This window comes from Mobula hypostoma, chromosome 2 (genome assembly GCF_963921235.1).
Source record: "Mobula hypostoma chromosome 2, sMobHyp1.1, whole genome shotgun sequence".
NCBI lineage: Eukaryota > Metazoa > Chordata > Chondrichthyes > Myliobatiformes > Myliobatidae > Mobula > Mobula hypostoma.
In genome coordinates, this window is record NC_086098.1 from 116270255 (window position 1) to 116285955 (window position 15701).

Genomic DNA, 15701 nt, shown 5'->3' on the forward strand with positions numbered 1-15701 from the left:
CACTGAGGTTATGCTAAATGGCTGATAATTTTCTTTCTTTTGCCTTCCTCCCTCCTTAAAGAGTGAAGTGACATTTGCAATTTTCCAGTCCTCCAGAACTATGTCAGAATTAAATGATTCTTGAAAGATCATAATTAATGCATCTGCTACCTCTTCAGCAACTTCTTTCAGAACTCTGGGATGTATATCCTTTGATATTAGGCTCCCAACTATAGGTCAAAAGTCCTGTATTCATGTTGCATTGCTTTATTGCTGTAGGACTCTATTCTAGTATGGAGAGAATTATAATTTTAATATACAAATTGTGGACTATGGATATTGTTGTAATTGCTCCTGAATTGAGGAGACAGTTAAAATCAACCTGTTATAGAGTCACGTTTTGACCACACCAGCAAGGGCAGCAGATATCCTTTCCTGGAAGGCAGCAGTGAACCTGATAGACTTTTACATCAGTTCATGGTTAACTTTGTTAGCTTTTTTTAAAATTCCAGATTAATTTAAGTACTTGAATTTAAATCCCCTAGTTGCCATGGTGAAACTCAAACTTGTTTCTAGGACTGGACAGTGGTACAACGGTAGAGCCACTGTCTCACAACCTTAACAACTCAGGTGCAATCATAACCTCATGTATTGTGTGGAATTTGCAATGTTCTCTCTGTGACCATGTAGGTTTTTGGCAGGTGCCCTGGTTTTTTTTTCTCACACATCAATGAAATGTTTTTTTTGTGTTGATTGGCCACTGCAAATTGGCCATACAGTATGGGTAAGGGGTGGAATCCCAGGTGGAGCAGGGGTACTGTGAGGAGAACAAAATGGGATTAGTGTAAATGGGCATTTCTTGATTGGCACATGTATTAGTGGGTTTAACTGTCAATTTCCATATTACATTATTGGTAGTCCAGAGCTCCACTGCCTTCATATTAACATAATCAGTTTAGTGTAACAATTGCAAAAACGCTCTTGAAATGAAAGGATTTCAGATGACTGAGAAATTGGTTAGCGTTCTGGTTAAGTTCATACATATTTATGTAAATAGTTAACTTAATAATTTTATTGATGTGAATAGTTATCTCATGGCATGATTTGTCTGACTTATCTATATACCACTAAAACTCTCATGCTCTGTCTGTCTGTTTCTGTTTGTGACCTCCAATTCACGCAAACGGTGCATTACAGCAGCACTTTTTTTGGCTAAATCGAATTAAAATGCGCTAGCTTACAGAATGCAGGCAAAGTTCAGGGTTACATATTCGTATAAAATTGTTCATTCGCCAAAATAAATAGGCTCCCTTTTAACCCGAGACCCGATCGGCCATCATGGAAATCGGTATGCGACAGCTCGACACGTGCGCACAGCCAGCCTCAGCAGTGACACTTACTGGAGCAAGAGGGCAGGGCAGCTCTATTTCGAGGGGTCACATTCTGCTAATCACCATCAGCATGTGCAGGATTGGGACAGGTCTAACTCCCACCCATCAATAAGAGATAATTAAATCTTATTGTAATGACGTACTTCGAGACAACCATAAAACCCTTTGCTGCAGTCAAAGGACAGCAGTGACTATATCACGTCCATTTAGGAGAGTGCCAACCACATCATCAAGAATAATCAGCATCCTTTGGTGTTACTGCTTCGTATCTTCTATCCAGCATTAGGGTAAAAAAGATGGTCAGCCTAATTATGCCACGTGGAAAGAGAAGAGGGACATTATGGTCAAGAGATGACACCAAACATCATCGGGAAGCGGCAAGAAGAGGGAGAGAACAAGAATCGGATGAGGCCAGGGCTGCACGAGTACAGGATCAAAGAGTCAGGACAAAAAAAGATGAGAGAAGAAGAGACAGAGGAGGGGAGGCATGCACGTCTCCAGGATCAGAGACAAACAGCAAAAGAAATGAAGAGACAGGGGATGAAAGGGCTGCATGTCTCCAGAATGACAATCAGAAGCACAAGGGTGGCAGATAAACCAGAAATGATGCCATCAAAAGTGTCCTTCATTAAATGAGAAACAGCTATATTTGCTTTGCTACCTGTCGTTCTTCTTTAATAAACTGAGGTTTTCTACTTCAGTTTCCAAAGCAAAGCGATACCAATAGCATTCAGGAAAATTTAATGTTTATTCTGGTCACATCAGACTGCACTACCCTTCTCTCAAAGGGTGCCCCAATGGGTCACCCCATTGTCTAGTTGCTTTTAAAAGGGAAGCAGTGCAGTGTTAGTGAGCGTGAGTGAATTTTTAAGAACTGACTGTATCACAAGGCATGACTTTTCAAGCTGCTGCTTCAGTTCAGTCTGAGTGGTGGTATTTGCAGCAACATTAATGAAACCTCAAAGGACTTTGAGGCCATTCATTTAACTAATGTATCATTACCTGTTAGCAGCACGGGGCACTTATTGAGCAACAGCAGGCTGATGAGGAAAGAATATCGCACAGTGTCTACTGTATGCACAAGACCTTGAATAGTTGGCTTTGATCTGGGAGGTTCAGGAATTATTGGCTCAGCAAGACTTGCTAAATGGGCCCCTGTTAATAACAAAACGATCAAGAATTAATCATGTGTCAGTTCAGAAAAAATCAGCAATAAATTCAACCACTTTTTCTGATTCATAAAGTTAATGGCATGAAATGTTACATAAGAACATAAGAAATAGGAGCAGGAGTAGGCCATCCAGCCCATCGAGCCTGCTCCGCCATTTAATAAGATCATGGCTGATCTGGCCATGGACACATCTTCACCTAACAGCCTTTTCCCCAGAACCCTTATTTCCCCTACTATGCAAAGATCTATCCAACCATGTCTTAAATATATTTAGTGAGGTAGCCTCCACTGCTTCATTGGACAGAGAATTCCACAGGTTCACCACTCTCTGGGAAAAGCAGTTCCTCCTCATCTTCGTCCTAAATCTACTCCCCCCAAATCTTCAGTCTATGTCCCCTGGTTCTAGTCTCACCTACCAGTGGAAACAAATTTCCTGCATCTATCTTATCTATTCCTTTCATAATTTTATATGTTTCTATAAGATCTCCTCTCATTCTTCTGAATTCCAGCAAGTACCATCCCAGGCGATTCAATCTCTCCTCATAGTCTAACCCCCTCATCTCTGGAATCAACCTGGTTAACCTCCTCTGCACCGCCTCCAAAGCAAGAATATCCTTCCTCAAGTAAGGAGACCAGAACTGCACACAGTACTCCAGGTGCGGCCTCACCAGTATCCTGTACGGTTGCAGTATAACCTCCCTGCTCTCAAATTCAATCCCTCTAGCAATGAAGGCCAACATTCCATTTGCCTTCTTGATACCTGCTGCACCTGCAAACCAACCTTTTGTGATTCATGCACAAGCACTCCCAGGTCCCTCTGCACAGCAGCATGCTGCAATCTTCTATCATTTAAATAATGACCTGCTCTTTCATTTTTCCTTCCAAAGTGGATGACCTCACGTTTATGAACATTCAACTTCATCTGCCAGGCCCTTACCCACTCACTTAACCTATCTATATCTCTCTGCAGACTCTTCGTATCTTCTGCACAATTTGCTTTTTCACTCAATTTAGTACCATCAGCAAGTTCAGATACACTACACTCGGTCCCCTCTTCCAGATCGTCAACGTATTTCGTAACAGTTGTAGGCCCAGCACCAACCCCTGCAATACACTGCTCACCACTGATTGGTTACTCACCAACCAGAGTAACACACATACATCTCACCCTCTGCTTTCTGTTAGCTAACCAATCCTCTATCTAGGCTAATACATCACCTCCAACTCTATGCATCCTTATCTTATGGATAAGTCTTTTACGTGGCACCTTATCAAATGCCATCTGTTCTCATCTATCCACTGCACTTGTTATATCTTCAAAGAATCTTCAAAAGAACCCATTTAAAAAAAACTGTCAAACACCCAATGCGCAGAGACAAGAAAACACATCATGCAAACAACAAAAGCAAGCAAACAGCTTCAGAACTGAAGTTTTACAAAAGACACAAAGCCAGGCATCCGCAGCCTCAGTTCAGCACAGAGCTGAGTAGCGAACTGAACAGGGCAGAACTGGCAAAGTTATTTCCATAAACAAGAGCATCACTCTGGCAAAATTGTGCCAAAGGGCAATGTTGTCAAATAGATCATCACTTCCTACAGAACACCCCCTGGAAAACTAACACACACAGAGCAGCTGGTTGTATGGTGGTTGTCATATTACCACATGCCCCTCAGCACTTATTGCTCTCCCAGTACTAGTTCCTACTACACAGTCTTGGGTAAAACTTCCTGTACAATGGTGCAACAGCAGCTTTAAATCACAACACATTTCTTTCATTGTGCATGGTGTCATGATGGATCACAGTAACATTGTCAAAAATAATTTCATTTCAAGATATATAAGATATTAAAGTTATGGATCAAGTTCCTGGTTAAATAAGTGGTTTGTGAAAAACATAGTGAAAGATAATCTTGGGGAGTGAATTCAGGAACTGGGTTCCAGACAGCTGGAGATGACTGAAGTCTGCAGGAAATTGTAGAAGGAGGGAGAAGTTGGTTGAACGTTACCACAACAACCGCCTCTAACTCAATGTCAGCAAAACCAATGAGCTGATTATTAACTTCAGGAGGAAGAAACCGAGGGTCCATGAGCCAGTTCACATGAGTAGATTGGAGGTGGAGAGGGTTTGTAACTTTAAGTTCCTTGGCATTATCATTTCAGAGGATCTGTCCTGGAATCAGCATGCAAGTGTCTTTACAAAGAAGGCACGGCAGCACCTCTACTTTCTTAGAAGTTTGCATGTCATCTAAACCATTGACAAATTTCTCTAGATCCACAGTCGGGGAGTATCCTGACTGGTTACATAGTGGCCTGGTATGGAAACACCAATGAGCAAGAATGGAAAAGCTGACAAAAAGTGGTGGATACAACAGAGTCTATCACAAGAAATGTCCGCCCCACCACTGAGCACATTAAAAGGAGTGTTTTTTTTGTAATTGCACAGTTTGTTTTCTTTTGCATATTGACCGTCAATCTTTGTTCAAAATTGAAAGTTCAAAGTTCAAAGTAAATTTATTATCAAAGTACATTTATGCCATCATATGCAGCTCTGAGATTCTTTTTTTTGTGGGCATAAAACGTAAATCTAGAAACACAATTGAATCAACTAAGGACTGATCCAATAGGACAGACAAACAACCAATGTGCAAAGGACAACAAACTGTGCCATCTGAAAGAGAAATAATAATAATAAATAAATAAGCAATAAATATCAAGAAAATTAGGTGAAATATCCTTGAAATTGTGTCCAAAGTCTGCAATGGGGTGAGTGAAGCTATCCCCACTGGTTCGAGAGCCTGATGATTGAGGGGTAACAACTGTTCCTGAACTTGGCGGAGTGAGTCCTGAAACTCCTATACCTTCTTTCTGATGGCAGCAGCGAGAAGAGAGCATGGCCTGGATAGTGGGAGGCCTTGATGATGGATGCTGCTTTCTTACAAAAGGGCTGGACAGTCCACATCCAGGCTGTGTAAAAAGTGCTACCTTTTAATCAGAAGGGTGATCAAGATTTCAAAGGCAGAGTTTTGCGACATTTTCTCTGATTTGAGGAGAGACAAATCAGCAAGAGCGCTTCATTAGAAAAGGTCAATAAAAATAATTCAAGTACAAACGGAGTAGCTATTCTTTTGGCAACACACATCAAAGTTGCTGGTGAACGCAGCAGACCAGGCAGCATCTCTCGGAAGAGGTACAGTTGACGTTTCGGGCCGAGACCCTTCGTCAGGATTAACTGAAGAAAGAGCTAGTAAGAGATTTGAAAGTGGGAGGGGGAGGGGGAGGGGGAGATCCAAAATGATGGGAGAAGACAGGAGGGGGAGGGATGGAGCCAAGAGCTGGACAGGTGATTGGCAAAAGGGGTATGAGAGGATCATCTCCCAGTGGCCACACATTTTAATTCCACATCCCATTCCCATTCTGACATATCTATCCACGGCCTCCTCTACCGTAAAGATGAAGCCACACTCAGGTTGGAGGAACAACACCTTATATTCCGTCTGGGTAGCCTCCAACCTGATGGCATGAACATCGACTTCTCTAACTTCCGCTAATGCCCCACCTCCCCCTCGTACCCCATCCGTTATTTATTTTTATACACACATTCTTTCTCTCACTCTCCTTTTTCTCCCTCTGTCCCTCTGACTATACCCCTTGCCCATCCTCTGGTCCCCCCACCCCTTGTCTTTCTCCCCGGATCTCCTGTCCCATGATTCTCTCATATCCCCTTTGCCAATCACCTGTCCAGCTCTTGGCTCCATCCCTCCCCCTCCTGTCATCTCCTATCATTTTGGATCTCCCCTTCCCCCTCCCACTTTCAAATCCCTTACTAACTCTTCCTTCAGTTAGTCCTGACGAAGGGTCTTGGCCTGAAACGTCGACTGCACCTCTTCCTACACCTCTTCCTGGCCTGCTGCGTTCACCAGCAACTTTTATGTGTGTTGCTTGAATTTCCAGCATCTGCAGAATTCCTCGTGTTTGAGCTATTCTTTTGGAGTTGCCAGTGTTTTGAGGGGCTGTGGCGAGACCAGGTTTGGGTGAGGTAAAGTACCCAGTAATGTTTCTTTTCCTCTCCCTCTCTCTCACTCTCTGTCCGTACTTGTTCATTTCTCATCTATTAGTGCATAGTAGTTGAGTGAGAATGGCTCCAGGGGCAGTGTTTTGTACTCTGTGTGGGATGTGGGAAGTCTGGAAGACATCCACGCTCCTGGTTAAACACATTGCAATAGGTGCACTGAGAGAACATATTAAGACTATTGCAAGCAAGGCGGCAGTGCGGCTGGTCGCTGGGGCTTCTATGGGATTAACAAAAGGTGCTACTGTTCTACTTAAACATACATCTAATGACTGCAAGATCCTGTTGCATGTTAAGTACTGTAGGTCTACACCATCAGTGAGCTGCTTGCTGGTGGAGATAATGAAAGAGCTGTGCAACGTGCTGCTGCCTGAGTCGATGGAGGCTGACAGTCAATTAGCGAGTGGCCACTATGGTTGCTTTTCTCGTGATCGCAAGACCCCTTTGGACATTGTTAATTTGGTACGCAGCAGGTTTGATTCACTGATTCATTGGACATGAGCAGGGGCGGATGCAGGGGAACTGCCTGAAGCCATGGTGTCACCTGTTTGTAGCTGCTCAGGGTGAGGGACGAAGCCACTGTGCTTCACTGGGGCTGATATGACGCAGTGTCCAGAAAGGAGTCGGAACTGCCCACCCAGGATTTTGCTTGGCAGGAGACAAGCTGTGTTGTGGCCAGCTGCAGATGTTATAGCCACACTCAGCGGACTCAGGACCCAAGCTGTGGGGTTGCTTGCTTTTCAGCTGCCGGAGAGGCATCCGAGCCACTGCACCAAGGCAGCACAGTGCAGTTGTGGCAACAAAAGAATTAAAATGGACTGAGAGAGAGTGTGTGTGAGTGCATGAGAGTGTGTGTGTGTCTATATATATATATATATATATATATATATATATATATACACACACACACACACACATATATATATACACACAGACATACATATACACACAAACACACACATGAACATACATATACAAACACATATACACACACATATACAGTACATATACACACATATATATACACACACACACATTTATACACACATATATACACACATTTATATACACACATACAAATACATGCAGATATATACACACATATGCTCATACATATATATATATATATATATACACATACATACACACATGTATACACATGGACATACATACACACATGTATACACATGGACATACATACACACACACACACACACACACACACACACACACACACACACACACAGCGGGAAGATGGCGGCGTGACACAGCTCACAGCGGCCACTCCAGTGGTGATGTCTGTTATTTGTCAAGTAGGGTGCCGTGCACAATCCTGATTTGATGGAGATGGACGTGAGAGCACAGAGGAACATCTGGTGAAATTTCTGAAATGCCTTCTTCGCAGCTGCTGCTACTGTATGATCCAGAATCTCCGGAGGAGAAGGCCCTGAGTCCTCGGCTTTGCTTGTTGCTCGGCGGCCGGGGCGGGGTCGAAGCGCTCGGTAGAGGATGGTGCTCAGAGAGGCTATGTCAGAGGGGCTGGTCGGAGGCTCGAAGTTTTCAGACCGACTCACAGTCTGCTGCGGTCGGGTGCTTCCAATGGTGCTGCATCAGCAAGTTGGCTGTGCTTGGAGGTTCATGGCGGGGAGAGTTCCTCCCTTCTGCCACCTGCGTGGGATGATGAGTCTATCGGGACTTTGAGCCTTTTTTTACCGTGCCCATGGTCTGCTCTTTATCAAGTTATGGTATTGCTTTGCACTGTTGTAACTATATGTTATAATTATGTGGTTTTGTCAGTTTTAGTCTTGGTTTGTCCTGTGTTTTCTTGTGATATCATTCTGGAGGAACATTGTATCATTTTTAATGCATGCATTTCTAAATGACAATAAATGGAAACTGATCTGAACACACACCCACAGACATACACACACACACACACACACACACACACATATATATACACACATACATATACACACAAACACATATATATACACTCACATATACACACGTATATATTTATACACAAACACACACATATATACACACTCACCTTCTCTGTGGATTGTCACCTTGTCACGGTGGAGAAGCTTGTGTGGTCCTGAGATCCCGAGAGCAATGCCATCTGGAGCTATGCTCCTGGCAGGGTCACCCATGGCGGTAAGGTCAAGGGTGAGGTCCCTGACAAAGAACAATCCAACCAAGACCTCAATGGTGGAACAGACGGTCGAAGTTACTTCGAACTCAATGGCTGTGAAGGCAGATGAAGGCTGCAACAAATCCATCAGCTCCAGTCGTCATGGTTTCCATGCCACTGGAATGAGTTGGTTGATTTGTGAAGTATCGTGTGCTTCTTGGAGTGCAACATCAAGTACACGTTAAACAAATACATGCACAGGTGTTTTCGCTCTGTATGGAACGAAGACCATATTCCTCGACCTCGAGAGATAGCCATGAAGACACACTCACATATACACAAACACACACATATATACACACACGCACACATATATACACACAAACATATATATACACACCCACAGACATACACACACATATATATACATACACATATATACACACACACAGTGCCTCAGTGCCTATAAAAAGTAGTCATCCCCCCACCCCCTGTAGGTTTCAAAGTTTTAATGTTTTACAACATTGCATCGAAGTAGATTTAATTTGTGTTTTTTACACTGATGAAGAGAAACGACACTTCCATGTCAAAGTGAAAACAAATTTCTACAAATTGGTCTAAATTTATTACTACTATTAAACACAAAATAATTGATTGCATAAGTTTTCATCCCCTTCAAATCAGTATTCAATAGATGCACCTTTGGCAGCAATTACAGCCTTGAGTCTGAGTGGAAATGTCTCTATCAGCTTTGCACATCTGGACACTGCAATTTTTCTCCATTCTTCTTTACAAAACTGCTCGACCTCTGTCAGATTGCATGGGAATCGTGAGTGAATAGCCCTTTTCAAATCCAGCCTCAAATTCTCAATTGGATTGAGGTCTGGACTCCGACTTGGTCACTCCAGGACATTACTTAACTTTGTTGTTTTTAACCATTCCTATGTGGCTTTGGCTTGATCTTGGGGCCATTGTCTTTCTGGAAAACAAAGCACCCAAGTCACAAAGAAAGAAAATCCGCAGATGCTGGAAATCTGATCAATGCACACAAAATTCTGGAGGAACTCAGCAGGTCAGGCAGTATCTATGAATTCTATCTTTAACTTCTTAATGACTTTTCCAGTTGTCTTCTGTTGGTATTTGAAAGCTTCCCAATCCTCTAACTTCCCACTAAGTTTTGCTCTATTATATGTACTTTCTTTGGTTTTTACATTGGTTTTGACTTCTCTTGTTAGCTACAGTTGTGTCATCTTTCCTTTAGAATGCTTCTTCCTCTTTGGGATGTATATATCTTGTGCCTTCTGAATTGCTTCCAGAAATTCCAACCATTGCCTCTCTGCCGTCATTCCCGCCAGTGTTATTTTCCAATCAAATCTGGCTAACTCCTCTGTCATGCCTCTATAATTCCCTTTCCTCCACTGTAATACTGATACATCTGACCTTAGCTTCTCCTTCTCAAATTTCAGGGTGAATTTGATCATATTATGATCACTTGCCTCTCATGGCTCTTTTACCTCGAGCTCTCTGATCAATTCTGGTTTATTGCACAACACCAAATCCAGAATAGCTGATCCCCTAGTGGGCTCAACCATGAGCTGCTCTAAAAGGTCATCTTGTAGGTACTCTAGAAATTCCTGCTCTTGGAATTCAGCGCCAACCTGATTTTCCTAACCTATCTGCATATTGAAATCCCCAATGACTATTGTAACATTGCCCCTTTGGCATGCATTTGCTATCTCCCTTTTTAATTTGTAGACAAAGTTCTAACTGCTTGGGAACCTGCATATAACTCCCATCAGGGTCTTTTTATCCTTGCAGTTCCTTAGCTGTATGCACAATGTTTCATCACCTTCCGACACTACGTCACCTCTTTCTAATGAATTGATTTCATTTTTACCAACAAAGCAATACCACACCCTCTACCTTCCTGCCTGTCCTTCCAATACAATCTGTATCCTTGGATATTAAGCTGCCAGCTATAATCTTTTTTCAGCCATGATTCAGTGATGCCCACAATGTCATTCATACCTGCCAATCTGTAAGTGTGCTCCAAGTTCATCTATCTTGTTCCATAAACTGCACACATTCAAATATAACAGCTTCAGTTCTGTATTCACTTGTTTTGATTTTGTCCATCCTTTATGCTGCAACTCAACCTTTTGACTGCAATTTTGCCCTATCATCAGCCTTTCCTTGCTAAGAATCTCACCACACATTGCTTCTGTTTGTAAAGCAACTACCTCATCTTCAGCACAATTACCCCGGTTCCCATCCTCCTGCCACTTCGGAAATAGTATTACTGGAGTAATTACTCCTTGTTAAATCTAATTCTTTAACGAGCCCAAAGACAAGAAAATCTGCAGGTTCTGGAAATCCAAGCAACACACAAAGAATGCTGGAGGAACTCAGCAGGCCAACATCTGCTTGACCTGCTGAGTTCCTCCAGCATTTTGTGTGTGTTTCTTTAATGAGTTGTTGGAGATTGGACAAGAGCAATTCAAAGCTATAACAACCTGCCTATGAGTTTAAGAAAGAAACATACAAAGGGACCACAGGTAGTCTGCACACTATGGACCAATACAATCAGGAAGAGTGAGCAGATTTTGAGATTTGAGCTTGTTCATGAAACAATAGAAAATGGTGGCAATGAAAGAGGCCATTTGGTCCACTCTTTCTGTCAATTAATTGAGATTTATTTAGGATGTTCCCGCTTCCTAGGTCTAGGTTTGAAGCTCTACACACTACTGCATGTTAACTGGTTGCCAGAACTTGTTTCAAATGTGTTCATGGTTTCTGCCTCCACCACTCAGGCAGTCCCAGACCCACAAACTGCAACCATCATAAATCTACACCTTTTAGCTATTGTGGACAAGATACAGCTGGGATTTTTTTCACTTTGTCTAGAGGATGACAATGGTCATTGAGTCAGAGTTATTTGCTGTTAAATGGGCCCTTTCAGCCCAACTCCTCCATGTTAACCAACTTGCCTATACTATATGAGCGAGTCCCAATCACCGGCATTTGAGCCACATCTCTCTAAGCCAGTCCTATCCATCTACCTGGTGAGGATTGAGCTAGTTCTGGAGCTCAGGTCTCCAGCACTGCAGCTGGGATGTTGTCTGCTCCCACAGCCTTTGCAGTGCTCTGTGCTCTCAGTGGTTTCTTCATATTAACTGGAGTGAATGGAATTCATTCCATTCACAATTGGTTTCTGTGAAGATGAAGATCTTAGGATAAAGTGGTGATGCATCAACTGCACAGGACTTTTGACTGAGCATGGCTGGAAACATATTGCCATTCTTTCAAAATCCAGGAACCCTCTCCTTAATGGCATTGTCAGTATTCTCACACCTGCAGTGGTTCAAGAAGGCAGCTCACCATTGCTTCCTCGAGGGCAACTAGGATTGAGTAATTGAAGAATTGAAGGGTGGTTTAGCTTGCGAAATCCATGTCCAGTGGTTCTGAGCTGAGAGCTATTTTAGTAAATGAAACTGAGCATGATGGTAATGATAACAGTATGCATCCAGTGAATAAGGAACCACACCAGGAGATAATCAGGGTCAGGGACAGAAGTGGGCTGTGGAGGACAAAAGATTCAGGGTGAAGGAATACAAGTATTGATCAAATTGACAGCATCAAAACCATTTTGGTAGATGGCGGAGGAGGTGGACAAGCCTGGGTGGTCAAAAACGAAGAAATTGCCTTACAGTAATGCAATGTCTCTGATATGTTCTCAGGGTTCACAGTCCTACATACTTTCATGTCTCTCTGTATTCAAACTGTAGCATGTATTGTCAGAAACAGCCCTTTGGACCAGCATGTCCATCCAACCATCAAAATGCCCATTGATATTGATCGCATGATGCATTTTTGTCTAGAAATCTATCCACTTCCTCCTTAAATATACTAAGTGTTTTGGCCTGCATAGCCTTCTGTGGCAGAGAACTCCAGCGGTACAAAACTAACTCAGTGAAGGAATTTCTCCTCAGTTCTGAAATTCTTATGCTGCATCATAGAACAAATAACATAGAACAGCACAGTCTAGAAAAGGCCTTTTGGCCTACCATGTCTGTGCCCACCATGACACTAATCTAAACTAATTCCATTTGCCTGCCTGTAGTCAATATCCCTTCATTCCTGGCCTATTATCTGTTTGTCTAAATGTTTCTTAAATGTTGCAGTTAAATTTTTTCCACTGCATCCCCCATCAGTATATTCCAAGCTCCTGACACCTTTTGTACTCATCAGCAAGATTATCCCTTATTCTCCTATTGTAACTCAAGGAAACATGAAGAAGATCAGAAAGTGGGTGGGAACAAGGAGAGAGTGGATGGTAAGTAGAGTTAAGGTTCATAAAATCAAACTAAAGGTAATTATATCGTGGCAGGTTAGTTCTGGTCAACAACACATTAACCTCCAATTAGCAGACACAGATGTACTTTCATGAAAAAATAAGAATCCGGATTCTGATTACCTTTAGAAATTAATGTCTGGGTGGGTGGAACCAGCTTGTCCCAGGTTACATATTTCCCTGTTTGCATATCCATAAAGTATTCAAAGACAGTGGCCTTCCCAGGAGGAAACTGAACCGCTGTAACAAAGATGACAATAGAATGAATTGTTCCTCCCATCAAGCAAAGTGGTTACAGCCCTCACTATTACTTTTTACACATCTCTCCCCACCACTGGTAGATCTGCAGGATGCATTGCCTCAAGAAGGCAAAATCTGTCATTACATTCAGGCTATGCCATCTTCTCACAACTACCACTGAACAGGAGCCTGAAGCCCCACACCACCAGGTTCAAGAACAACTACTTTCCTTCAACCATTCTGTTCTTGAACCAGCTGGCAGAATCCTAATCACTGCAATTCAGAAATACAATGACTGCTTTGATCACTTTGCAATGAAGTAGAATTCTTTTTATTGTAATTGTTTTCTTTCTTGTAAAAAGTGTGTACAATTAGTCTAAATTACAGTACTTATTGTGAACGTTGCTTATATTATGTTATGTGCCTGTGATGCTGCTCCAAGCTTTTCATTACACCTGTGCATACATGTACTTGTGCATATGACAATAAACTCAACTTTCACTTTGAAAGTCAATGATCTGGATGATAATGTGGTAAATTGGATCAGCAAGTTTGCTGATGATACAAAGATTGGAGGTGAAGTAGACAGTGAGGAAGGTTTTCAGAGCCTGCAGAGGGACTTGGACCAGCTGGAAAAATGGGCTGAAAAATGGCAGATGGAGTTTAATACAGACAAGTGTGAGGTATTGCACGTTGGAAGGACAAACCAACGTAGAACATACAGGGTTAATGGTAAGGCACTGAGGAGTGCAGTGGAACAGAGGGATCTGGGAACACAGATACAAAATTCCCTAAAAGTGTCGTCACAGGTAGATAGGGTCGTAAAGAGAGCTTTTGGTACATTGGCCTTTATTAATTGAAGTATTGAGTATAAGAGCTGGAATGTTATGATGAGGTTGTATAAGGCATTGGTGAGGCCGAATCTGGAGTATTGTGTTCAGTTTTGGTCACCAAATTACAGGAAGGATATAAATAAGGTTGAAAGAGTGCAGAGAAGGTTTACAAGGATGTTGCCGGGACTTGAGAAACTCAGTTACAGAGAAAGGTTGAATATGTTAGGACTTTATTCCCTGGAGCGTAGAAGAATGAGGGGAGATTTGATAGAGGTATATAAAATTATGATGGGTATAGATAGAGTGAATGCAAGCAGGCTTTTTCCACTGAGGCAAGGGGAGAAAAAAACCAGAGGACATGGGTTAAGGGTGAGGGGGGAAAGTTTAAAGGGAATATTAGGCGGGGCTTCTTCACACAGAGAGTGGTGGGAGTATGGAATGAGCTGCCAGACGAGGTGGTAAATGCGGGTTCTTTTTTAACATTTAAGAATAAATTGGACAGATACATGGATGGGAGGTGTATGGAGGGATATGGTCTGTGTGCAATTCCGTGGGACTAGGCAGAAAATGGTTTGGCACAGCCAAGAAGGGCCAAAGGGCCTGTTTCTGTGCTGTAGTTTCTATGGTTTCTATGGTTTCTATGGTTTGACTTTAAAAAGATATTAAATAATCTCTCTCCATAGATACAGCCTAACCAACTGAATATTTAGATGATTGCTTTTATTCTGCAAAGAGACAGAATAAATTTATTCTTTATACATTTATATTAATTTAAATGTGGAGGTAAATTTAATCAGATCTCAGAGGGAGATTTAAACTGAGTTGGAAAGTTCAATGTTCATTTAGGGTTTCAGGTTTTCACTAAGATGAGGAAACAAGCTGATGTTGGCTGTGTGGGAAAGGGATTGAAAGCTGCTCAAAGGCAGGACCAGTCATTAATTTGATATTCAGCCGTGATTTCTTGCCCCTTCTCTTGGTCGGAGGTGGCAGAGAAACATTACTTCTAACAAGCAGCAACTCAGAGACACAAAAGACAGCAGGTACTGGAAATTGGCAGTAACACAAAAAAGGCTGAAAGAACTCAGCGGGTCAGGCAGCATCTATGGAGGGAAATAAACAGTTGGCATTTCAAATTAAAACCCTTCATCAAGACTCACAGGATTCTGATTTCCCCCCGAACATCTTTTGGACAAAAGTGTTGAAGTCCAGCGTGACCTTAATCGCCATGTCCTCTTTGACTCTGTCACTGACTCCGACCAGGTCATCCTCCTCACAATCATCCTCGTGTTTCAAGCAGCCACCAACTGCCCAGGTAAAGGAAAAGACGTAGAGCTTTGCCAGCAGTGAGGGAAGCTGGTTTGGTTGCTTCTGTAAAAACCACCTTGCAGGCCTGCAGTCCCATGGAACATCAAACATCATGCAATTATTAAAAGTTAAAAGGAAATTAAGGAGGCAAAGGAAGCATATGGAAAGTTATTAGCAGGAAAAATCAAAGAAAATACAAATGTGTTTCATATATAAATGAAGGG

The 15701-nt window shown here is 42.3% G+C and overlaps 1 protein-coding gene across 1 annotated transcript in view; it reads right to left on the bottom strand.

Annotated features, from left to right (window-relative positions):
* The window catches only part of LOC134357419 (dynein axonemal heavy chain 6-like), a 495424-nt gene that overhangs the window by 227635 nt on the left and 252088 nt on the right, over positions 1-15701 (bottom strand). The window contains exons 38-40 of the mRNA XM_063068992.1: positions 15330-15553; positions 13223-13339; positions 2373-2525 (exon numbers count right to left, since the gene is read on the bottom strand). Coding sequence (XP_062925062.1) covers positions 2373-2525; positions 13223-13339; positions 15330-15553 — 494 coding nt within the window. The remainder of the gene's footprint in view (positions 1-2372; positions 2526-13222; positions 13340-15329; positions 15554-15701) is intronic.